The sequence below is a fragment of the Camelus ferus genome, chromosome 11 (genome assembly GCF_009834535.1).
Source record: "Camelus ferus isolate YT-003-E chromosome 11, BCGSAC_Cfer_1.0, whole genome shotgun sequence".
In the NCBI taxonomy this organism is placed as follows: domain Eukaryota; kingdom Metazoa; phylum Chordata; class Mammalia; order Artiodactyla; family Camelidae; genus Camelus; species Camelus ferus.
The window spans coordinates 50,289,641-50,317,061 of NC_045706.1; the positions used below are offsets into that span (position 1 = coordinate 50,289,641).

Here is a 27,421-nt window from a genome sequence, read left to right on the forward strand (position 1 = left end):
AAAAATATCATAAACCACATTTCAGCAAAATAGTTTTATTTACTAACACATGGCAAACATATACATCCAATATGTAATTATCTTGCACATTTATTCACAGATGACTTCCAAACTACAATTGCCTTGATATTTAAGCATGTACTAAAAGTCTTCTTACTTAAGATATGAAAAATGTTTTTAGATGGGTAACATTATGACTATATTGGATTGGTCACAGAAGAATTTAATTAGATTAGTTCTATAAATTTAAAGCTACTTTTACATCTAATGCTTTCAGACAAATAAGATGCAGCAATATCAGCTTGTATTCCAGAGAAATTCCCTTAGTTTTTCTGGTGATGGAACCACTTATCCACTGTAGTCAGAGAAAAGAAAAACAAATCAGAATCCTCTGTTAAGAATCAAAATTATACCCAACATATAACAATGAATAATGTACTTGCTTTAATGTGTCCTACTATGGATTACATTAAAACAAACCTACATACACGCGAAGTTTCACTACAGCAGAAACAGGTAATTTATCAGTTTTCTTTTGGGCTTCCTTACTCTTGTTGCTGATCCTATAGACATGCAGTTCTGACCAGAAGAACTTTATGGAGAATCCTATCATCTAAAGGTGGAGAGAACTATTTAGTGGGTGAAGCATCCTGTGGCCAGACGGGGATGCGGAGCCCAGCCCACTCTGACCTCCACGAGGCATCTACCCAGAACTCAGGACAGTCGGGTCATGGTTTGGAAACTGCAGTCATAGGGGGTGGCACTAACACTGGTTCGTTCAGGCATCTTTCTTCCCACATACGCTTTGGGACTCTAAAAATGCTTCTTCTCTCTGTCCTTCTCTTTCTCTGCATGTATGTGGTACGTAAGATATTTCTATAGACATAGATGTAATTTTCCCACATGTATGTAGTGTTTAATGTAATTTTACTAGAATATAGATCTTACCATCTGTTGGTATTGTGCAGGCAGATTCACATGGTGGTGGTAACTAAAATAAAATATTAAAATGTATTAGTCTAATCCCAGGAAAAAATAAGCTAAAAAGTTATACTGATATAAAAATTGAAAGGAATTTGAACAGAAGACAACTATCCCAATTTTTAGGTTCTAAAAATAATTTATAATAGATGGGAACAATGCACAGATTGCTCTACTGCTAAGAAATGCTAACAAATTCAAGCCTCTTGGCTTTTAATGACACACAGGAGAATAAATAATAAAAATAATGTTTTTTTTAATAAAGAATAAAAAACCCAACATATATGTGTGTGTGTATGTGTATATATAAAATATAGGCAGAATATTCTCATCGAAGAGTTATGATTGCTAACCAATGGCTTTTCCCTTCCAATGTATCTTATTCATCTCAACTTTGTTAAGATTCATATATAAAGATAAGTCTAAATGTACTGGCTTCATCATTAAATTGTCCTTTTTCCTTGTACTACACTGTTTACAAGGCAGTTGAATCAGACTCTTTTGTTTTCCGTATTTAATATTGTAAATGAGAATAATTTTAGACAATCTTCTGTCTTCAGGTTAATCCAAATCAGGTAATTATTTTTTTGATGGATGGTTTACTACCTCAAATAGAAGTCTCTACTAGGACTATAAACCACTTCTGTAATGGTACCTGAAATTTGGTAACTTTCTCAGTCCTTGCTATGACCAAGTCAAATAAGTACCCATTGGTACTTTTGTGAAAAATGGCTTCTGATAGGTACCAGGCACTTGGGTTACTTGGAACATTCATTTTGACTTTTATTAATTGTACTGCTTTGCTGTCTGCCCAATTTAGGGTTGACTAGGACCTTCAGCAGCTTTCCCCTCAGTCAAATGTCTTATATGTGTTTATGGTTTGTAATTTCCAGACCTCATACCACAATATGCATATAGAACATCCTCAGATATTTACTGAAAGAAGTACTTTCCCTCCCCATTGAGCACCATGGTTTTTGGCCACCAGCTATGTTCTTTTTCAGGGAAGCTTTAACTTACAGAATCCACAATGGCTTTGGCAGCATCAGGGTCACACTGGAAGGGGCTCTCAGACACAGTGGTATTCATGCTGTTAAACAAAGTGACAGTAATCACACATCACAGTAACAAAACTTCTCTCTTATTAACTCTTTCTTGTTAAAAATAACAAGTTGAAGGTGGTAGGCTAGATGAGATTCAAAGCTTTCTCACCTATAGTAAATATTCTAATTATTTTGGCAAGGTACAGCTATTTTTGTGGTTAATTTTACTCAAATATCTTAAGTTCAGATTTTAAAATCTGTGATTGCTTTGTAATTCTGACAGAAAGAGCAAAGAAATGCAAATTAAACAAGAAACATATCTTTCCTAATTAGATAAAATGAAAACAAACAAACAAACAAAAAATCCAGTTCCTGTCAGTGCTGACATCTGAGGTTGATTTTCCTGGCAGGAGTAACACCTGGCTCAATATTCCTGAAAAATAATCTGGTACAATGTGTCTAAAACCTTTTAAAAAGCTCATACGCTTTGATAGATTCCACCTCTCCAAACTCAGATTTAAACAGTGATGTACAAAGATGTTCAACATACACAGTTTCATAATTTCATTACTGATAGCAGTAAAAAGCTGGAAGTAACCAAAATGTCCAACAACAGGGGTGATTAAAAATGATTTATCCATGACATGGAATATTGTACAGATATGAAATGTTATATATTATAAAAATACTATATTTTTAATGACATGGAGAAATGCTTATAATGTTCATTTTTTTAACCCATAAAACAAGTTGTATATACAATATGATCCTAATTATTTTGGAAAATATTATACATGCACACACAGGACTATAAAAAAAACTCTAAACATTAGTAAGCCTATCTATGGAAAAACTGTGATTAAGGTGATCTTAAAAAAAATTTTTTGTTTATAGTTCAAAATTTTATACACATTATTTGTATATTATTATAGCATGAGTATGATCAGAAATATCCTATTAAAATGAAAAAGAAATATCTTCAGTTATTTGTTCTTTAATATGCATTAAGGCCATTTCCATAGAAACAATAAGACACCACCAAATAGAGAAATTATTAAAAGCAAGGTCTCAATGATTATACATTTTCACGTGTGTGAAAATGTGCTCAGTTTTTCTTATGTTTGTGGAGAGACAGTGTTTTCATTTCACAGCACATTATCCTTACTTACAGAACAGAAGATTCTTGAGAATTATTTTTACATTAGGATTTTCTCACACTCAGAAAAAATTTTACTGCCCAGATAACTTGATGTTAAAAAAAAAAGTAATACATATATATAGTTAGAAAATTCAGAAAGTCATAAAATGAAAGCCTTCCTCCCTCCCTTCTCCAAATGGATGTCTCCAAAGGCAATCATTATCAATAGTTCTTCTTTCCCTCCAGAAAAAATATATAAATAGATGCTGGGGTGAGTGAGTGAGTGAGTGAGTGAGTGAGTGAGTGAGTGAGTGAGTGAGTGTGTGTGTGTGTGTGTGTGTGTGTGTGTGTGTGTGTGTGTATTTTACCTTGCATAAATGGGATCATATTAAATATAGTACTATGGACTTTGCTTTTCTCACTTAATATATTTTGGACATTATTCCACATCAACATATATAGAACTTTTTTTTATGTGCCATATACTGTTCTATGATATGGATGTGCTTAGCCATTACATTTTGATTGTTTCCAACATCTTGCTATTATAAATGACACTGCAGTGAACATTCTTATACATATATTTTGGTGAACTTTGGAGACTATATCTGTAGGATACATTCCTAGCAGTGGTGCTACAAAGAAATACATGCACTTAAAATTTTGAGACTGGATATTGTCAAATTGACCTTCACAAAGGTTGTACCCATTTATACTGTCACCAATTTTATACATATATGTGTGTATATTCTTGGCACCCCCAGCTATCATCTAATTTACAAAAGCTTTGCAAATCTAATGAGGAATAACGCTATCTTGCTGACTTGCATTTTAAATTATAAAGTGAGACTATGCATCTTTTTATATGTAAACTTTCTTTCCCTACCTTTTTCTCTCTATTGAATTATTAGTCTTTTTCTTATCAACTTGAACAAGCTATAAATTAAGGAATTTAGCCCTTTGTCATGTATTGTTTAAGAAAAAAATTGGGAAAAATTGTCTTCTGATAGATTAAAAAATCATAAGTAAATCTTTTATGGGATTTAAGCTACCACAAGCTAATAAATTCATCTATACATTTTCTAGAATTTTCTAACATTAAAAAATTTATCTGTGTGGAATTAAACACTGATGTTAAGACAAGGGTTGCAAACTTGAATGCCAGCAGCCAGCACCCAATTAACATGTGGGTATAAGTACCTGGAGGTGAGAAAACTGGTGCTGGGTTTCTTGCACAGGGCACTTGTGGAGCACCTCCCTGGTTACAGCACCTTTCAGAAATCAAACAGCCACCACATGACGGTGGCTGCCAACGCACACACCTGGCTTACGGGACGTCCGCAGCAGGATAAAGACCTAGTCTTATATTCTCCCTAAACCGTTGGTGAGTCCAAATCACTCATTTAAAATACCTTCTTTATTATGAACTAAATTCCCATACATCTTTAGGTCTATCAAATTCTAACAGAACCAAATAATTTGACTTTTTTCTTCAGTATCAAATTCTTAGTAAGACAATATTACTAAACAATACCAAAATAATGAACACTCTTACTCACCACTACCCTTATTTTTTTCAGAATTTCCCTTGCTATTCTATTCTCACATGCAAATTTTTTCTAGATGAAATTGAATGTTACTTATGAACACAGTAAAACTTTCTATTTAAAATCTTTTACTTCTTAATAGAGTCAGTTTTCTTCTGGGTCCTTCAGACTTCTTGTTTGCATTTTGTTTTTTTAATACTATTCTACATGGGATCTTTTCCTCCATTATAGTTTCTGTCACAGTTTGCACAGAAAGCTTAGCAATGTAACATATATACCCATTTTATGATCAGTCACCTTGCTGAACTCTCTTTTTTCTAGGGTTTTCCAGATACACACTCATATCATCTGCAATCATTTGCTTCCTCTTTTCCAATATTTCTGGATCTTATTTCTTTCTCTTATTTACTTCATGAACTAGTATCTTCAGAACAACACTAGTTAAGTGGTAATAGTGGGCATTCTCTTACAAATCTTTAAAAAAATCTTCCAGTATATTGCACTGAAAATGGACTGGGGGCCAGACAGACTTGATACTTATTGTGGTGTGACTTTGGTTAAGTATAATCTCCCTACATCTCTGTTGCATGCTTAGCAAATATTAACTGCTCAATCAATACTAGCTATTATTATCAGCGGTAGTAAATTCAGCGTGCATGGTAGATCCCACTTTAGTTGTGATGAATCTTACATATTGACATCGGAGAATCCTAACCCTAACACTCAACCTGATTATACCCATCACACTGTGAGCGCCCTGACGCGAGGCAGTCTGTCCCCTTTATAGTTTTAGTCTGTACTTATTCAGAGAGTATCTTGTGGCACTTTTCAGTTGCTTATACAGCTACGTTTTGAAGAGGAAAACAGTGTTGCCTGCCATTCCAGTTCTGCAAGGATCAAGCCATTAGCCACTGCAGCCTCCACCAACAGTGCCTTGAGGGGAATTCAGGATGGAGAAAAATAGGAAACAGTTGGACATACTGGTCCTTAGATAGTTAAGATGTGTGTCTAAGGAAAAATTTCAAATGACCTGAGGTTCTTGCCTCTTCCCCTACACAGAAGAGCACTAAAATCATTAACCTGAGATGTCTCTTCTTTATGATTAGCAGTAAATTTTTGATGCTTGACTACATATACATCTTGGCTTTTCCCTACCCGCTCTGGAGCAGTTCCTCAGAGCTATCTGAGAGGCTGTCTCCTGGGCTGTAGTTCTTAGTAAGGTCCCTGAATAAAACTTAACTAAAAACTTTTACCTTGTGGGTTTTTCTTTCAGTCAGCACCTCTTACTGACTTGAGCACTGACAAAACCAGTTACCTCTCTCCTAAGTGAACATAACAGTACAGCATGTCCTGGTTATTAAAACCTTTGGAGAAACCTGGTCTGCTTTGTGTATTAAACATGCAAAAAAGAACTAATGCTTACCAACTGATTCCTTTTCCATCAGTTTTCTTAGTCACTAGTGCTCTCCAATAGTCATGAGTGCTTTTAATAATATCAACTGCAAAGTCCTATAATTTGAAGAGATATGCATTAGAATGATAGAAACATGTTCTTTCCTTACTATCAACATTTCCCCAAAGCCTGATAACTTTCTCTCTTTTGAATCACTTCCTTGTGTCAAAAAAAGAAGAAAACATTTAAATGAATAAATTAACATTAAGGCTGTCTTTTGTCTTTAGACATCTGTTTTATTATCATATAGTTTTTAGATGGTAAAAAGTATGGTTAAATTATAAGTCTCAATCAATACAAATAGAACTAAAGCTATAGTTTGCAGTGACATACTTACCTTATCTTTAAATTCTGCATTGAAAGCAAACTGGTTCTCAGGTTTCCCATCAGGAACCTTGTACCTTCTAAACCAGTCCACAGTAGCTTCCAGGTAGCCAGGTTTCAGCCGCTTGACATCATTAATATCTAAGAAGAGAATAAATAGATTGCAAGGTGTATATGTAATTACTTACACATTCAGTAGAAATATCAAGTTCTTACTTTGAGAGAACTATGGGATGGATTATCAAAAAAGTTCAAGATAATGTTTGAGCTAACACCTTGTTGAGAAGAGAACACAAATTCACATTAAAAGGAAATCATCCAGATTGAGTAAAGAAAATGTGGAGTATATATATATAATAGAATACTACTCAGCCACAAAAAAGAATGAAATAATGTCATTTGCAGCAGCATGGATGGACCTAGAGATTCTCATACTATGTGAAATAAGTCAGACAAAGACAAATATCATATAATGTGGAATCTAAAAAAAAATAAAATAATGGCACAAATGAACTTATTTACAAAGCAGAAACAGACTCACAGACAGAAAACAAACTTACGGTTACTAAGAGGGAAGGCTGGGGGGATAAATTATGAGTGTCGGATTTATAGATGCTAACTACTATATATTAAGTAGATAAACAAGGTCCTACTGTTTAGCACAGGGAACTACATTCAATATCTTCTAATAACCTATAATGGAAAAGAATCTGAAAATAATAATATATGTATAACTGAATCACTTTCTGTACACCAGAAACTAACACAGCATTGTAAATCGACTTACTTCAATTAAAACTTTGTGACCTTGGATTAGGCAATGGTTTCTTAGATATGGATACCAGAAACACAAGCAATAAAAGAAAACAGACTATATCAAAATGAAAAACTTGAGTGCTTCAAAGGACAGCATTAAGAGAATGAAAGGAGGTAGGGGAGGGTATAGCTAAGGGGGAGAGTATAGCTCAGTGATAGGGTGCATGCTTAGCATGCATGAGGTCCTGAGTTCAATCCCCAGTACCTCCATTTAAAAAAAGAAGTTAAAAAAGATTTTTAAGAGAGGATGACACTTAAAAAAAAAAAAAATTAAAGGACAATCCACAAATCCACAAAATGGGAGAAAATACAGACAAATCATATATCTGATAAAAGTCTAGTATCTGAAACATATAAAGTGCTCTGAGAATCCAACAATAAAAAGACACACCCACTAGAATGGCTATAATAAAAAAAGATAAACAACAACAAGTACTGGCAAGGAAGTAGAAAAATTAGAACCCTCATTCACTGCTGGCAGCAGGACTGTAAGATGGTGCAGCTGCTTTGGAAAAAAGTTTGGCAGTTCCTCAAGAGGCTAAGTGTAACAGTTACCATATGACTCAGGAACTTGCCCAAGATGATTAAAAACACATGTCCACACAAAAACTTCTACAGGAATGGTCACAGCAGCAACATTACTACTAACAGACAAAAACAACCCAAATGTCCATCAGCAGATGAATGGATAAACAAAATGTGATATATATCCATACAACAGAACATAATTCAGCCATTTAAAAAATGAGACCGGTACATGCTACAACTTAGGTGAATCTAGAAAACATGCTAAAAGAAACCAGACACAAAAGTGCACATATTTTACATTCCCTGTATATGAAATAACCAGAATAGGCAAATTCACTGAGACAGAAAGCAGATTAGTGGTTGTCAGGGTCTGGGAGGAGGAGGGAATAGGGAGTGACTGCTTAGAGATACAGAGTTTCCCTTTGGGGTGATGAAAATATTCTGGAATGAGATAGTGGTGGTGATGGGTGCACAACACTGTGAATGTACTAAATGCCACTGAATTGTACACTTCAAAATAGTTAAAATGGTGAATTTTGTGTTAATAGTAATTTTACCACCTAGAAAAAGGGGAATGAAGTACTAATACATGTTACAATGTGAATGAACCCTGAAAACATATGCTAAGTGAAAGAAGCCACATATCACGCAAACCCATTTATGTGAAATGTTCAGAATAGGCAAATCCATAAAGACAGACAATGCTTAGTGGCTGCCAGGGACTGAGGGAAGTGGGAATAGGGAGTGACTGCTAATGGATTCGGGGTCTTATCAGAGTAGTGAATTAGTGGTGATGGTTAACAGTCCCGTGTGTGTATCAAACATCATAGAATTGTGCACTTTAAAATGGTGAATTTTATGGTATGTGGATTATATCTCAATTAAAAAAAACTTTTTTAAATAATAGAGCAACTGGATGTTAGCATGTGGGGAAAGAAAGGAGAAAACAGTAAACACAAACTGCCAGACTTTTTCTTTCCTGGAATGAAGGAGAATGTTTACTTATTTAGCTACGGAAGTTCACTAGTAGAAATAGGGATGCTCTGTCCAATGTTTTGCTCCTCCGTTCTTTAACAGTTTAAGGCATGGGCTTTCAACTCTGTCAGTACACGTTAAGTGTGGTGGTGCGTAAGATTTAGGTATAAAGATGTCAGACCCTTCAAGTTTTCTTACCGTTATAATTGGCTGCATCAGGATCCTCCACATTAATGGCAATGACTTTCCAGTCGGTTTCCCCTTCATCAATCATAGCCAATATTCCGAGAATTTTTACCCTGATTATTTCTCCTCTTGCACATACCTGAGAGTCAAAAACCACAGCCAGGTCAATACTAGAGAATGAAACTTCAGAAGAACAGTTTTATTGGTGGATAACAGGAAATGAGGAAGATGCCACATTTCTGCAAACTTACCTTAAGGTTGTTCCTTTCAGCTTTTAAAAAGCTAAACAGGTAAATGTCCATTAGTCCTATCAGAGCTCAGAGTAATTCATGTTTTTAAACTGTCATTGATTGTGCCAAAGAATAAGTCTCAAAATGTAAGCATAATTTGTTTCAAATACATATTTTAATCTACTTTCATTACTTTTTATTTTATAGGAGTCACTGAGTTAAGTAAGTCATACCATGTGCCTGAACTTTATGATTTAAGAAACTGAAAGACAACTTTCTTTTCAGTTTTTTACTAATTCCTTGGACCTGGGAAAGCTCATAAAGAAAATAAGTATTGTCAGAATCTTAGAGCAACTCCACTTGATGGAGGAATCCCTACCATAAACCTCCAACTCGTGGGGTTATTTAGCTTGGGCCAATTCACTGGTCACTCCAAATCTTTAGGCAAGGTTTGCCTTGTACTGAGATTAAATTTGCCTCCTGGTACCCTGCTGAAGGGTTTTTGTTTTTTTGTTTTTTTTTTTCAATTTCTAGGCTTAAAGAAGATTTTATTAGTAGTACATTCTCTTTGGAACGTTACCTTAGGTACCCTTAATGAATCTCTGAGCAAGGCCACAGGATAAAGATTAAAATTGTTAATGAACTCAAAAGTGACTGGTTTATTACAAGCTTCCTTCAACAAGGAAGGAATGCATCTATTGATACCCATCTGCCTTCCAAGACAACGCAGAACGTGTCCAGTTCCGCCACACACGTACATATATACATTTTTCCCTAGGCTAGGTTTAAATGTACAAATTTTAATATACAAATGCTTAGAATGGAATGGAAGCTTTTAAGTTATCACCCAAAGAGACATTATTTCACCAGTATTGTTAGATTTTATTTACAATATTTTTAAAAGTATGAACTTTGTATACTTTATTGATATCAACACTAAGAAAAATATTTCAGATTCTGTTACCTTGCTTCCAATTTCACACACATCAATTGGGTCATTGTCACCACAACAGCCAGTGTGTTTGTCATTGTGTCCTGGGTCTTCCCAAGTCTAAAAAAAAAATAAGACTTAGAGTATATCATTCCTATACATGCTACTGACAAAGTGGATCATGTTGACATTAAAAGACAACATGATCTTTCTGCAAAAATATGAATTTTCAGCTATTTATTCTCATTTAAAAAATTCTTTATTCACATCTAAAAATCTTAACTACCTACAATAATTTAATTAAATGCTGGGCTCCTATTATGTAGATAACGCTAAACCAAATTTAATCTTTAAAATGGATCATGACCCTATTTTAAATAAACAAAACCCAACTATCTAATAACTGAGACAATATGCAAACACAAATGCAGACTCAGATGTTTACTTTAAAAATATATTAAAAGAAAACTGCTTTGATGAACTCTTAGTCCTTACTGTCTTCTACTAACTAGATTTTCTTTAAAATAAATTTCCAAAGCAGAGATAGGTAGGCAGTAATATTAAAATGGAAATGATGTGTGCTGATGGCAAAAGTGTCACTGCTGACAGGAGCCAAGAGTGAAAACTTTCATCAGGATTTCCTGAAGCTTTAAATTCCTGGGCTTCTTTCCTGCTGAACTGCAAGACGGAGCCCCTGCTGAGCATCTCACAAAAGAAGGGATGGTCGTGCTTGCCAGGAAGTTAGGTTTAAAGTGTAGCTGTTGTTTTGGTTCTTTTCTCTCCCAATTCAGAACGTATTTCTTGGATTTGTTTGCTTACTCAGCTGGAGTAATAAGGGCAAAAAGATAAAAGTGAAGGGGGAAAAGGAAGACCGGAGCCGACAAAGCCAAATCCAACTTACAGAAGAATAACTATTTCAGCAATATTCTCCCAGGGGGACGTATTTCAAGTACAAAGTGAAGTGCTATAATTAAAGCAAACGGCTTTGTGATGGCCTAGTGAGCTAGATGAGTTTGGCCTTTGTTTTAATAACTTGTGGCTTGTTTCACAGTAAATCCCACTCAAGAGGCTCAATGGTTATTAAAAACAACCGAACAGGAAGAAAATAAATTGAATATTTTATTTAAAAATCATAAGTGCCACAGCATTAGCTTGCCAAATCAGAATTAAATACACATTTACTCATAATGGACATGATTCTAGTGGTTCTTCATTCAAATATCAAGCAAGAGCCTACTACACGTTGGTATTGTGCTGGGGATAAGCTGGTAAACACTGCAGACATCCCCCCCCTTCAAAGGTTGACTGTTTGGGAAAACAGAATCCCGTTATTACTCTACCACAAAGAGCACGGCACAAAGAAGAAGGAACCAGGACCCAAAACATAAAAGTCAACAGCTGTGAGAACTCACACGTGCCAGGCACTAAGTGCTTCGTTCCTCAAATAGCCACATGAGCTGTGGCCTCGTAATGTCTCAGGGGGAGATACCGACGCCTCAGGGAGGGAGAAGCAGAGGCAAGTTAGGTTGCCAGCAAGCGGCAGACTTGGGATTTGAACCCTTTTAAGCACTAGTCTACACTGTCTCTCTAAACAGATTTGCCACTCATTCTGTAAAGAAAAAATGTCGTTTATAGCCAATCCTTATAGAAAAACAAATATTTCAGAAAAGAACAAACTTTCAAATGTAAATTTAAACACTGTAAATATTTACCTTTTAGTTTACCTTGAAGTTAAATTATTCGAGGAAGTAATAAAATGAGTCAATTACCCCTTATGTTTTTAAAGTCTACTATAGAAGAGGGGAAGGGATAGCTCAGGGGTAGAGCGCATGCTTAGCATGCAAGAGGTCCTAGGTTCAATCCTCAGTACCTCCATTAAAATAAATAACTATATAAGTAAATAAAACTTAATTCCCCCCCACAAAAAAAAAGCAAAACAAAGCAAAAATAAATAAATAAATGAAATCTACTATAGCAAAAACTTTCTAAAGATGTTTAAATCTTTTTAACGAACAGTAGTATGTTAAATTTTTATAAGCTAAAAGGTACATTTCCAGCAATTGCACAGAGACATACCTGAGGGATGGCACCATAGTTCCAGATATATCCTTTATAAGGGAACAAATTTGCAACATAACGGAGTTTTCCTTTTTTCACATCTTGTTTAATTGGGTTTAAAGGGTCCTTTGTAGCAATCTGAAATTTAAAACTTCAAATCATTATATATTTGGATGTGAAATACTATTCAAATAAGGATTTAAGGAAATGAATTATGAAATGCACATCCCCTAATTCCACTTTAATGGTATATTTTTACTCCTAACACTTAAATAATTTGAAATAAAAGTTTCTCAGTAATCAGCCTTTAAGTGGAAAACTTATTTGAGGTATACAGGAACTATCAAGAGGGGAAAAAAAACTTTCAGTAATTCCAGAAAGCAAAAACTAAAACTAGTTGGAATAAATCCTAATATCTGAGCAATACATCTAACTTCAGCTTTCCTTTAAAGCATTGAAAATTATTCAGAATTTGAGTGTCTATTACATGCAGTGTTGTTACTATAAAAAAGCTCAATTAAGTGACAGAAAATGTTATAAATCTATAACAAAAAGCCAAATCCATTAGGTATCATCAGGAAGAAATTAATAAAATGTGAGAGAAATTATAATAAAATCATTTGTGGTTGGGGTGACTAAGGAAAGCCTGTTGACTCTATGGAGGAATCAATGATGGACTTAAAGGGAAGAAGAAAGGAGAAAAAGATAATTCTAGGCTTTGGGAATGCCAGAAGCAAAGGTGTGGGGAAGGAAAGTCTGTAGCATATTTACAAATAGTAAGTGGTTGAGTTTAGCTGGAGCACAGAGGGAAGATTGGCAGGCAGTGGGAGACACAGCTGGAAATCAGAATGGGACTAGAAAGAGGGCAACCTGAGGCTTTAACTGCTTAACTCTTGTGCAAATCAGTGCAACTAGATCAAAACAAATCTCCTATGTCTGACTGTCAAGGGTGAAACATACCTCCATTTTTGCATTCGACCAGCGTGGTACTTCAACTACCATGTGGAACACATCCTGAAAACAAAAGATAAGGTGAGATGGTCACAGGAGCTAATTTGTTCTCTTACTTCAATGAGCGTGCCCCAGTTCTTCCAAAGTTATACTGTTGGCTGTACTGAAACCTTGAAGTCAATAGACTGTCAACAAAATGCATCAAAAAATAAGGCAGACTGATGGGTGAAGAGATAAAGCAAATACAGCAAAACAACTGTAGAATTAAGGTGGTGGGTGTATGGTTGGTCACTGTATAATTCTTTAAACTTTTCTGTATGTTTTAATAAACATTAAGTTTTTCATCATAAAATGTTGGAGGGGTGGGGAAGGAAGAATGTTTTTATAAAGAAGGAAAACAATTTTTAAACATAGTAGAATTCGGATCTCTGAGGAGGACCATCTTCAAAGCAACCATCTCCAAAGGCTATTCATTTCCTCTAGGGACAGTGCAATTACTCAAAATGTTCTGGAACTTTTATTGCAGAGGTGATTTATAAGAGAAATCCCAAATCAATTTACTTGTCATACTTTAGTTTTAGCCTCAAACAAAATCAATCAGCTTGATTACCCAAATTATTCTCCCAATTTGGCTGTTTCTAAAAATCAAGTACTCTCTTCTCCACCATCCTATGTGTGGTTGAGTTTGCTCCTCGCCATGTCTTCTCACAAGACTTTCAGGATCAAGGGATTTCTAGCCAAGAAACAAAAGCAGAATCATCCCATTCCCCAAAGGATTCAAATGAAAACTGGTAATAAAATCAAGTACAACTCCAAGAGAAGACACTGGAGAAGAACCACGCTGGGTCTGTAAGAAGCCGCACTTGAGGTGGTGCACATTTATGCTGCGTCAAGGTCACCTGCATCTTGCCATTCACTCTGAAGACAGTGCTTCTGCCTGAACGGCTGGATGTGTTTGGGAAAATGATTTTTCTCTTTGTGTCAGTGTTTCTGTCCTATTGCTTTGGCTCAGTAATAAATATGTGAGACCTTTTGTTGGGGAAAATAAAAAACAAGTACTCCTCAAAACACAAGTTTGACATTGAAGATTAAAAAAAAAGTTCCAAAAATATTTTAACCAATGGCAGTTCTATTGTAATGAATTTACAGCCTTAAACTGAATTCTTGAAATTGGATAACATATTTAAAAGTCTCAGCTGCTTACTGTTTAAAAATCCATTAAAGAAAAATCAGTCATCTCCTTTTGCACACCAGAGTCAAATATCAAGTTGAAATAGGTTCTCTAATTAAAATTGAGCTTTAAGTAGTCAGAAAATTATTTTACCAAGGAATGAAACTTTAAATGTAGTCTTTCAGTTTAAAACATCTACAAAGGGCACACATGAAGCAAAATCTGCCATTACTCTTTTATAAAATGTATATTTTTAAAAATTGATTTAAAATGAAAATCACTTAGTTACATACTTCTTAGAATTGTTTTTTTTTTTTTTTGCTACTTTGCATCAAAAAACAGGGATTGATAAAACTACAAGGGAATAAGTCAGCCAATAATTACCTTTTACTACTTTGGCCAAGCAGAAAGCTACACAGATTTATATTTAAGAGGCTAAAACTTCTGTCACTTACTTATGTCCCTGGTCAAACCAAAGGAGACTAGAGCATTCCACGGTTTCTGCTCCAAGCCTCCTGACGCTACTTGATACATAACATTAAAAAACCACAAAGAATGGAGACATTACTTAAGCCCAGGACTGAATAAATTGCTCTATACCTGTAAACTCATAACTGGATGGTTTTAGAAAAAGTAACACATTGTTCATGGGTAGGAAACCTCAGACCCCATCTTTGGTTAAATATCATTTTACTCATTGTAAGTTTTTGAGCAAACCTGCATCTATTTAGCACCACACCTCAGGTATTAATAACATCAAAGATCTGGACAGCTAACAAGTCAGTTTTCAGCAGCAATACCCAAAAGGTCCACAAGATGGAGCTGTTACTACATGAAAGATCGTCTGGGACGGGAAAATCAAGGAGACTGGCTAGTTTTTGTTGTTGTTGTTGTGTTTTTAAATTATCAAATGAATAAATTGCCTCAAGAAAAAAAAGTAGCAAATAGAGCTACAATCACTGATTCCAAGTTTGGAAACTATACTGAACACTAATGGAATTAAATGATAAATACATAGAGATCCTCAAAACCACATTACCTAATATTACAAACCTACATAAGCAATAGGAAAGCAAAAAAGAGAAAGAACCAACATAATGGAAAAGAAAACATCTTTCAGAAAAAGAGTCTACTGCAAACAGCAGAGCTCCAAAAGCCTGAAGTTGGTACTTAGAAATTAGCTGGGACAAAAATAGCAAAGTGTATCCTACAAGGAATCTCAGGGACCATTCATTCATTTTTGTCAAAAAATATTTATTAAGCACCACTGTTTTGTGTCAGATACTTTTCTAGGCACTGAAGACTAGCAGTGAACAGAATTAGTGCTCTTTTAACTCCCTAAGAGTTGGATCTCCAAACCAGGTCATTTCAGCTTGTAGGCCTCAGACTAAAGCTTGGGTCCACAAATCTAGGTGAGGGACTAGTCTGTAAGACAAATGTTTAGCATATGTATGTAGATGCTGTAGTGATTACCGTACCTTTTTTTTACAAAAGCATCTTTATGGGAGTAGAGCACTTCCTTACTGACTATGTGAGCTCTTCTGATAGAGATTTTATACTTGAAAAATACTCTAGAAGTTAAAAAAAAAAAAAAAGGCAAGGTGCCCTTGTTTTTACTAGCCTTTTGCTTTATGTCTACTCTCTAGATAAATTTAGAAGAAAATCCTTTCTTCCACCACTGTTTTTCTTCAAATTTTATCTTAAGTGTTCTCACTATACACACATTCAAAACAAATATATAAGGTGATGGAGAGGTTCATTAATTCGATTGGGGGAATCATTCCACAATGCATACATATATCAAATTTTTATTACTTTCTATGCATGTGGCATATGATGAAACCTAATTGTTATGTCATAACTAAGAATAAGCTCCTATTTTTCCCCCTCGGATGAGCTTTAAGATGACTAAATTTTGCAAAAAGATATTCTAACCAAAACTTCTTTACTTTCTTATCTTTATAAAATCAAACAAGTCTGCATTTCCAGCTGTCAACCTTTTCTACGGTTTGCAATGACTAAGAATTTTAACCATAGAACCTTTTGCAAGAAAAATGCACATTTACACCCAATTACATTTTCAGAGAGATCTCATGACCTCTGAAACCCACTGATGAGTATTCCAGGGCCTCAGGGCCACCAAGAATCCCTGGACTGGAAGGCTTTATGGCCTTCCCAAGTGAAGGAAGTTCTTACTCACTTCCTTTGAATTCTATGCTTAAAAACAAAAACAAAAACAAAAACAAAAAACTCAAGCCTTTTCCCCCCTGCTTTTTTCTTTGTAAATATCAAAGAGATATTTTCTATGGAGGATACCAAAAAGTACAAAGTAAAATCCACCCCACGTATGTACCCAACATCACTCAAGGCAGTGTGGCTCAGTGGCTAACACCACAGGTGCTGAGCCAGAATGACTGGGTCTGAATCCAGCCACTACCACTTATGAATTCTAGTGGGTAATCCTGGACAGTTAAGTTAATGAAAAAACCTAGCTCAGAGATTGGAATGATGGCTAAAGGAGATAATCCACATAAGGGCTTTAGCATGGTGCTGAAGGTAATCTAAGACACTCACTAAGACCAACAGTGCTCAAAGGTAAAGCAACTTGCTCAACGTGGCAAAGCCAGCTGGTGGTAAAACCAGGATCACAACTAAGATTTCTTACTCCTGGTTCAGTGACCTTTATAAAGTAAGCTATGAAAAGCTTCAGATGTAACCAGTCATTGTGGTCAACATCATCACCCTTTTTTTATTTTTTTATTGTGTATTGACACTTTATAAGTCAGGCATTGTGACTGTACGTAACATGCATATCTAATCATCACAACTTTTTTTTTAGTCAAGTCTATCAAAAATAACTGTCTTTTTATTTTTATTTATTTTTGATTGAAGTATAATTGACTTAAATATTATATGAGTTTCAGATGTACCACACAGTGATTTGATGATACACATTACAAAATCATCTCCATGATAAGTCTAGTTGGCATATGTCACCATACAAAAGTACTACAATACTGTTGACTATGTCCGCACGCTGTGCAGGACATCCCCACGACTTATTTTATAACTGGAAGAGCGTGCCTCCTAATCTCCCACACCTGCTTCCCTCAGAGCACCCTCCTCCCCTCTGGCAACCACCAGTTTTTTCTCTTCATGAGTCTGTTTCTGTTTTGTTAAGTTTTTTAAAGTTGTTTTACAACTTCAACTTTTTGACAAAGTTGATAAACCACAGAGATTACGGTTAGAATATCTGTCTTCAAAATTTAGTCACCTTAAAGCTCATCTGAGGGGGAAAAATAGGAGTTTATTCTTAGTTATAACATGCCAATTAGGTTTAATTGTTATCAGTGTTCATCTGTGTCCCCAGTTCTAACTTTGGTTTGGAAACACAGAATAAAACCCCAACCGTTCTATATACATAAAAAGTTGAGGAAGATGGACAGTATTTAAATTATTAATTCGGTGACATTTTTTGAAAGTTCCATTTATAGAGCTGCCTATAAACAGAAATAAAAAATTCAAAACAAAGCAAAGCCTGTAAGAAAGTGAGTACCACTGACCACTGAAAAACACAGATTTGAACTGTGTGGGTCCACTTATATGCAGATGTTTTTCAGCAGTAAATACCACAGAACTACACAATCGTTTGGTTCAATCCCCAGACAGGAATGCCGGATAAGAGGGCCGGCTGTAAATTATATGCCAGTCGGGGCCCCTAACCCCAGCATTTGGTCAAGGGTCAACTGTAATCTAACACACATCCACTTGAGTGGTATATCTCCAACAAAAGTTTCAGGTACAGTAAGATAGTATCTTTAAAAAGTTAAGAATGATACACAACAGCAGAAAATATTCTGTTCAGTTTCTGAAGCACCAACCTATTTGACTAGAAGCTTGATTTTTTTCTCTAAGAGGAGAAAAGAAACATAGTTCCATATTTATATATTCTCCCACGAGTCATCCGAAAAACAAATAGAAACCTCTATGGTTAGAACTAGTGTTTAACATCAAAGTCTAAGACATGGAATAGAAAAATACCAAACTTCTAAAATTAGAACATCAAGTCATGATACTTGAGCACTTTAAGATTTAGATAAAGCTTTTAATCTACCCAGTGTTTCACACTGTTTAAATTTCCTGTTACCTCAGAAGTTTTATGTCAGAAGACACCCTGAGCTACAGGTGCTTTTATATTTGATCCCAATATAGCAAAAGACATCCCAACAATTAAAAGAAAAAATCCAGTGAGCCCTTCCTTTTGCCTTCTTTCACCCAGTGGATTTGGAAGTAATCCAAGTAGGGTATCTGAGTCACAAGGATTTCCAGAACTGGCTGGATTGATTACCTAGAGGCACATATACCAAATCAAATGCTGTCCACATCGAAAAGTCCTGATGTGGAGTAGATTATAAGTCTTTGGGCATTTTTTCCTTATAGAGCTGACTGAATTGTGTTAAAGGCACATTCCCTCATCAGCACCCCTCAAATGACCAACCATATTAGGGAGAAAATTTATGACCACCCACACAAAAATGTGTTTAAACATAATCACAATGAAATTTTTTTCAAAAACCACTCTTTTCTGTAACCAGGGGAATTAATCAGATCTTTTACTTAGGCTATAATCCAAAATAACTTATGTGTACCACACCCTTATTTGTGTTTTTGTGTAGACTAAACTTTCTTAAAAACAAAACAAAAGAACTCTTTCCTGCCTCTCAGGCAGGAGTCTGAAGTGCTGAAGTTCTCTGAGGTCTGGACCGCTGGTGAAATACAGAGTTGTTGCAAGAGCTTATGCTTTTGAGCCAGTCCAGGGTGGTACAAAGGCAGAGTCTTCACTTGGGTAATCAACCCCAGACTATAGATACAAGCAGTCCAGTACACGACTTCAAGGAGTTGCAGAGTAACCTGAGTGAAGATGTTTTACACAACACCAAAATGTAGTCTTAGTTTCCTATTTTGGGGTAGCCAGTAGCGGCAATAAGATTAGGCACCATAACTGCTATGATCCTTTTGGTCCTGGGCTATGATACTGTCCAGTCACGTATAGCCATGGGCTGAATGTTTGTGTTCCTCCAAAATCCGTATGCTAAAACCCTAACCCTCAAAAGTGATGGTATTGTAGGTGGGACCTTTGGGAAATGCTCAAAACAGGAGGTGGGACCCTCATGAATGGTATTAGTGCCTTATAAAAAGAGGCTCCAGAGAGATCCCTAGCCCCTTCCACCACATGAGGACACGGAGGTCTGCCACCAGAAGAGGGCCCTTACCTGACCATGCTGGCACCCTGATCTGGGACTCCCAGCCTCCAGAACTGAAAGGAATAAACATGTGCTGTTTATAAGCTACCCTGTCTATGGTATTTGGTGGTAGTAGCCCAAAGAGGCTAAGACACTTACGAGCACAAAAACCCCATCTATATGTCAAGAAAATGTTTTCCTTCCTCAGCACATGGTATGCCAAGGAACCATCAGTAAACTGAAGGTCATCATTTTATACCTCTTCATTAGAGGTCTCAGATGTTACTATAAAGTAATTTGATATACATACTAATTATACAGCAAACGGATAATTCAAGCCAACCAAATGAGGCCAAGTCAAGGGCAAGGAAAGATTCTGCAGTTCATATCAACTCCCAAGAAATCAGATGTAACAAATTAAGTTTCTGAATAAATACAGCTTTGAGAATCCCACAGGAGAACACATGTCAGTTAGAGGTCCCTCCTGTAACTGTGGCACATAATTAGCCTCGGGTTGTTTGCTCCACTGCCACCAGTTACAGCCCAGCTCAGGCACACTCCTCAGAAGCAATGAGCAGGTTAGATTTTCTGCCAATGTCCAGTGTCAGCACAGAACTGTAGCAATCTTCCTGGTAGAAGTACAATGAATTTATCGATTTCTGATAGTCAAGCATGGAAAAACAGTAACACTCAGCACACACAAGGATAAGATTTCATCTTTATTATTCTAGATGTGCACTGGAATGTGACATTCACATGTATTATGCATCGACACCTAGCTAAGGAAGGTCAGTGACCTATGAAGCTTTTATGACTCAGAAAGATTTGCCCTCATTATAGATCAAGCTTCTTGGCTGAACAGAAAAAATTTTTAAGGGATAAAAAGAATCAAGACATCTGCTCTTGTGTCAGTTAAAATAAGCAATGGCGGGCAGCGGGGGGTGGGAAGGGACAGACTGGGATTTTAAAATGCAGAGTAGATAAACAAGATTGTACTGTATAGCACAGGAAAATATATGCAGGATCTTGTGGTACCTCACAGCAAAAAACAAAATGTGACAATGAATATATGTATGTTCATGTATAGCTGAAAAATTGTGCTCTACACTGGAATTTGACACAGCATTGTAGAACGACTATAACTCAATAAAAAAAAAGTTAAAAAAAAACAAGCAATGGCTTTTAAAAATAACAATAACTATTTAAATTTGTACAAACAATGCACCCTCTTCGTAAAAAGATTAGAAAATAGAAAAAGGCAAAATAAAAATAAAAACAAAAAGAGTCACTAGTAACTCTACCTCGCAAGGATCACAAAGATTTTAAAGCATATAGCTGGACATTTTTCCCTGGGAGAAAATAAATATCTTACCAATTTGTGCTAAAGTTAGATCTCTTCAGCTCACTGGTTTGTAGAGGAACAGACATCTCTTTTTAGAAGTCTATGGACTAACCTTTACTAACACTATTTCAGATCTTAACTCTATCAGTCCATTGAAAGTACTGAATTTTCCCTGTATTCACTGAATATTGTAATGTTTACTGTTTAATAAATATCGCAGGGGGAGGGTATAGCTCAGTGGTAGAGCATGTGCTTAGCATGCATGAGGTCCTGGGTTCAATCCTCAGTACCTCCGTTTAAAAAATACAAATAAATAATAAAATTTAAAAAATAAAACTAATAATAATAATAAATATCCCACAACCGAAATTTTGTGCTGGCCACCTGGTTAATTTTAAAATCACTTATAAAGTACTAAGATTTTAGTTCCAAATACACATACAGAAAAGACCAATGTGAATTTTTTTTAACAAGGCGGCTTTAAAACATTTGCTTCTGTTCCTCTACTCCTTCCCCAATTTATAGTTGCTTCTTTAACCAAATAATCTGGATTTAAGACTGACTCCTTATTTAATCAGTGCACCTTTAACTCACAGCACAATGAGGCATCTTAAGTACTTCTTAAGACATATAAGAAAATTCTTATGTGGGACTAACTGATCTGAGTAAAGAGACTATTCAGAGAAGGCTGTCTTACCTTATCTGCATAAATTGGAATATCATGAAATGGAGATATATACTGTCCTTTTTCATTTTCTGCAAAATGAATTAGAAAAAGTTGTTACTTTTTTTGGTTAATTGTATTTCCAGATGCAGGAAGTACATTTTTCAAGACTTTTTAAAAAGAGTTTTTAGATTTACAATAAAATTGAGAAGGTACAGAGATTTACCACATACCCTCTCCTCTCATTATCAACACCACTCACCAGATTTTATTCCCACCCCAGAAAAACTGGTTGCATATTTCACCTTCCTGATGCCTCCAAAATCAGGTTAGGTTTTTATCCTACGTGTTCATTAGGTGTCCAACAGGTACTAACCTTTACGTAAGGCAGTGAGGACTTGCCTTACATAGCTTTGTATCCCCAGAGCCTAGAAAGGCCCAGTATACAAAAGGCAATCAAATTGTTTGGATTGATCTTATGTCAGTTGACAATTTACAGAACTAATGAAATACCTGGGCTCAGCAAGAAGGGAAGGGACCAATTTGCCAAATTATAAACCATGTCGCTTTAAGTGATGTTCCAGGAAGACAGAGCCATCTTAGATTATGATTTTTCTTAAGGATAATCTAGTTGTAACAATACTTGAACAGGTAATTTCTGTATTCTGAAGACCTAACTACCATATCCAAAAAGTAATTTTAAAACCTCCTTACTATTCTTTAGGAAACCTAAGGGTCAGTCCACATTGCATCCTGTCATGTTTAAAAATCAAAGTGTAATAGGAAAAACTGAGCAGTGACCATCCCCAATGGCATACGGGTCCCTTCAGAGTCGATTGTGACTTGTGGTCCAACCCCCTACCAGTTTTAAAGAGACTGGCAAATGTAACATTATAGAGGTAAAAATCTTCTCCTAATAAGGAAAGATGCTAAGAAGTCTTTAATTTTTAAAAAAATTTAAATTATCTAGTACTCACTACCAATACATAATCTAAGTAAAACCTGTGTGTGTTCTGCAAGTATAGCTTGAAGACAATTACCCTAATCATCCTCCCACCTTCAAACTAGAGTTACCTCTTTAAATCCCTCCTATGGAGAAATTCTAGAGCCAACAGCAACTTTACGAAAATACTTCAGTGAATTATTTGTCAAAAGTTCCTGCACTGCCCCTTGTTGCTTAATTCCGAAATTAAATAAAATGGGCGGGGGGGGGGGTTAGGGAGAGGGTGTCCCACCCTTCCTGTATTTTAAATGGCAGTTTAAACTTAACTAGTTGTGTAACTTTAGGGTTCACTTTCCTTCTTCTCTTGCATCAGGCTACGTTTCGCTGGGAGCTTTGTTCTTTCAATATTGTTGTTCTTCCCCTGTACCCGTCTCTTACGGCCCTTCTTACACACGAATTTGCGGTACCTGCCCATTTCCTTTAGAATAAAATTGTAAAGTAGTTAAAACAGAAACGCCTTTGGTGACACATTCTCGAACGCCTCCGTTATCTCTAATAATCTTTTGGGGGCGAAGGTGGGGGCGGGTAAGAGGATAAAGATAAACCCAAGGTAGCTTTCCTCCACCTGCAAGGCTAAAAAGGTGGTGCACCAAGAAAAGCGGAGCGCCGCCAGCCTGCAGCCTCCTCGGCTCTAAGTGCAGACTTGGGGTATGTACCCCTTAAACGCCGGTTCCTTGCACAGGATTTGGCACTTTCTTACTCAAGCTTCCCAGACTGACGTCACCTGTTTGACTTAAGGCGAACAGCTTTCTGTTTCATAAGGCGTCTTCCCAGCATCAGTGTTATGAGAAAATATGCGGCAGGGAGGCAGGAGCTCTAATGGGATCCCAGGGGGATGGGTCCAGTCCTCCACTGACCGCTCCTGATCCGGGCCTCAGTTTCCCCATTTGTAGGACGAGGGTCTGGACTTGATCCTGCTCGGTGCCCACAATCTGAGCTATAAGGAAGGAATTAAGGTCTTAGGGAGTCACCACCATCACCTCCCCCGCCCCCGTTCCTCCAAATTGAATAATCCTCTTACGGGGATTAGACACCTTTCTAGGGTGACTCAGTGGTTTCCTTTTCCCCTCAGACACTGCCCGAGCCGGACACCTGCAAAACTAGCCTAGCCCAGGTTCAGGTCCAACCGAGAGTGTGAAAGAGTAAGGCCGACCCACGTTGTCCTGCCTGCGAGAGGGCCGTGTGAAATGAGAGGGCCAGGGCCGGCCCAGGCCCCGGGGACCGGCCCGAGGAGCCCGACGCCTGGGACAAGGGGCCGAGGGCGGGCCAGCAGCCGCCAGGGCGGAGGGGAGGCGAGGCCCGGGAATGAATGGGCGGGCAGGCAGGGAGGGGCCACGGGCCTCCGACACTCACTGAGGAAGACTCGGTACTCAAGGGTGAAGGGCGCGGCGCGCTCCTCGCTGCTGAAGCCGCTCATCGTGCCGAAGACCAGCCGCCGCCGCCGCTGCCTCCGCCGCTGCTACAGAGCCACAAGATCCCACGCGGCGCCGACTGACAAGGAGAAAGCTCCACGCCTGCGCACTGCGGGGTCTGGGCCGGCTAGAGGGGCGGGGAGCCGCCTTTAACGCCGCTGGCGCTCGCGAGCCCAACCCTCGCGCAGGCGTACTTCGTCGGACCCGCGTGTCCTTGCGCCTCGGCCCCGCCCCTTCGGGCCGCGCCTCCGCGAACTGTCTCTGCTCCCAGGCTGGGCCACGTGGCTGGCGGTCGCCTGTGGCGGTGATATGTCTCCGCTGGCAGGCTTTGGGGCTATGACTGAGGAGGGCAACACGTTCTCAGCTTGGACTAGCTAGGAATTGACCGCCGGCCTCTCGCCCCACACGCACATTGGAAACTCCCCTTTGACTCACACACCCTTCCTCTCAGAGTAATTCCTTATCTCAAAAGACGTTTAGGAGTCAGCTGCTTCATCTGGCAATCCCTGCCAAGCCGTCTTAAAGGTGAGCAGTTTTCTGATTCATTTAAGCAGAGTTGAGGCATATTACTGACACCCATAATGGCTCCACCACGTTCTAGCCTGTGACATCGGGCAAATTGCTGTTAACCTCTCTAACTCAGCTTCTCACCTGGGAAACGGAGATAGTCATCGTATCGATTTCACAGGCTGCTGGGATAATGACCGGGGTTGATACACGTCAAGAGGTGAAGGAAGGGCCTGTCCTGTTATAAGAACTCAGGAAGTCTAACTTGTTATTACCACCCTCCCCAGTGGAGGATTCAGTCTGCCCCCCTGCTTGCCCAACCCACCCTACGTCCCCTAGGACTTCAGATAGAAGCATTGGGAAAGTCCAGGCTGAGCTCAGAGTCCCTTGAGGACATTCCTCTCAGGTGCAAGCTCCTTGGAGCTTGTTTTTATACTCCTGTTTCATGGTGTCAGGCCAGACCCCAAAGTCTAATCGAAGCTGCAGACAGATATTTGCATCACTTATTTCCCTAATTCTATATATATTTTTTAAATGTATATTTCAAAATCCTCAAATTAGACAATGATTATTCACTACTTTGATTAGAAAATTATGTCAAAGAATGCCTACAAATTTTACTTAAAATTTGTGATGGGCTGGGCTTCTTTAAATAATCCTGTTTTTCTAGGACATTAAAGATAATGTTCCTTAAAGACATTTTGATTTAAACTTTTTTTTAAAGTGTCTATTATATAAAATGAGATGCTCCTTCTATTCAATGAAAACCTTATAAGATAATTTTCTAGTTAGAGTGTCCCTCCCTTGTCTCCACCCAGACTCCCATTTATCTTCAGAAGGCTATAGCTCGCTGACCTTTTGAACACTACACCATACTGTTTTACACACAAGAGCGGGGAGAAAAAAAATAGTAGAGCAGTAGTTTAGCCTAGTAGTACAAAGCATTACTGGAGGCTAAAGGAATCTCTGCAGAGTGAACACTAAGTAGTCTCATGTTCAGAGTTTCTTAAAGGGGTGCTCTTCTGATTGAACTGCCCTCTCTATTTTCTGCCTTTGAGCAGATAGAGCTTGTTTTCTTGGAAAATCCCAGAATCTCATCTGTGACTGACTTGTGGACAGACAGAAATGATGCAATAGTGTGGCACACACTTTCCCTTTTGCCTCCTGCCAGCTCAGAGCAAGAAAATAACTTTGCTGATCTCTGGACTTGCACACTAGCTTTTGTTTTATCAACTATGTTCAGAGAGCCAGTCAGTACCAACCCCAATAAAAAACCAAGCCCTGCCTTTGCTGAGGCACAAGTCAGGGCTTTGTAACTTTCCCTGCAGGCAACAGTGATGAGCGCCACAGGCCCTTTTGGACCTTGTTCTGTGTCTTGTGTCTCTCCCCAGGGCCTAGTGCAGTACCTGGTCTAGAGTAGTATCTTACTACCAGCAAAGATAATGAGTCTTTGCTGGACCAATAGATAGAGGAATTAATTAAAAGAAGGGCAGAAACACCTTCTTAAGTATATTAGTTTGACAAAGGATGAACCCATCTATTCTCAAACATTGTCTTTCTTGCTCTGTAACCAAATTCAGTGGTACTTTTCAGTCCATTTCCTGTCCTCTTTGCTGTGGTTGACCCTGTTAGGTACCTCCAATTTCCAGATGTTCTCTCTCTTCCTTGGCTGGTGGCTGCATTTTCTTCTGACATCCTTCCTACTCCTCTGCCCACTCATTTCTCATTCTCTCCTTTAGCCTTCTCCTCATATCTTCATCTGGATCATCACTGACTTTCTTACTTCTCATGTTCTCTCTCTAGAGATACCCTCTCCCTAGGTTATCTCAGGTATATATTTGATGTCAGCTACCACCTATAGGTCCTATAACAGGAAAACTTTCAAGTCTATAAATACATTTTATTTAACACTTATTGTGGTATTGTCTGTGCTACGGTGGTAGGGATATAGTGCTTTGAAAGGCATGGTCTTGGCCCTCACAGAACTTACAGTCTGAAGGGAAGACAGACTTCAACAAACACAGTAAGTTCACATAAGCAGAGTGATAGAGGAAGTAAAAGGTGTTGCATTATGAGAACAGAGAAACTCTTCAAGGAAGTGATCCTTAACCTGTGACCTGAAAGATGAGAAAAGTTGAATAAAGCGGAAGAGACAAGGTAGATGCCAGAAACAGATTAAGAGACAGAGAAGTGGTCAGGGTTAAATGGTGGAGGGTCTTGGAAGGCATGATATGGAGTGTGAACTTTTTCCTCAGAGCAATGAAAAACCTAAAGGGTTTTTAGCAGGAAAATGACATGATCAGAATTGCCTTTAAAAGTGGCTGTTAGCAGCTTGGAGCCTGGGTTGAAGTTTAACAAGACCAGAGGCAGAGAGAACAATGAGAAGGCTGCTGCAGTGACCCAGGTAAAAGATGATGGTGCCCTGGACTTGGGTAGCAAAAGAGATGAGTAATTACAGAGCTGTGTTCAAGGTAGAATAATGGAATTGCTCTTTTTCTTTGGACAGAGTAGAAGATGAGGAAGATGGACTTGAGGATGATTTCTAGGTTTCTGGCTGTAACAACTGAATGGTGTGTCTGAGATAGTTTGGTTAGGATAGAAGGTGAGAAAAATAATTACTTTGGTTTTGAATATTATAGCAAACACTGCTAGTTGCCTTCCCAATAGCCATATCACCTCCTCCTTTCTAAAAGAATCCTGAATTGGTTTGGAAATGTACTCATCTATGCATTCCTTTGCTTCAGGGCAGTCAGCCCCTCCACTGTCTTCAAGGAATGCATTTTAAATAAGCTAAAATAATCATAGTTCTCAGTATTTGTTTCAGGCATGCAAATGTGATACAATTCTGTCCAGTGGGATGAAGGGAAGTGTGCCCAGATTGATTCCAGATTAGGTTTTACCTTAAAAAGAGAGTATAC

The 27,421-nt window shown here is 37.7% G+C and overlaps 2 protein-coding genes across 2 annotated transcripts; one reads left to right on the plus strand and one right to left on the minus strand.

Annotated features, from left to right (window-relative positions):
• Positions 1-19: 19 nt before the first annotated feature.
• Positions 20-24,142, minus strand: PPA1 (inorganic pyrophosphatase 1). Its single transcript, XM_032491555.1, has 11 exons — positions 23,938-24,142; positions 21,615-21,673; positions 13,171-13,224; positions 12,229-12,348; positions 10,186-10,272; positions 9,004-9,130; positions 6,500-6,627; positions 6,133-6,218; positions 2,002-2,071; positions 949-991; positions 20-355 (listed from the first exon to the last, which is right to left on the minus strand). Exons 1-11 carry the CDS (start codon positions 23,999-24,001, stop codon positions 324-326), a joined length of 870 nt encoding a protein of 289 aa, XP_032347446.1. The 5' UTR covers positions 24,002-24,142; the 3' UTR covers positions 20-323.
• LOC102507249 (60S ribosomal protein L39-like) lies at positions 13,775-14,164 on the plus strand. Its single transcript, XM_032491562.1, has one exon. It carries the CDS (start codon positions 13,859-13,861, stop codon positions 14,012-14,014), a length of 156 nt encoding a protein of 51 aa, XP_032347453.1. The 5' UTR covers positions 13,775-13,858; the 3' UTR covers positions 14,015-14,164.
• Positions 24,143-27,421: the final 3,279 nt, after the last annotated feature.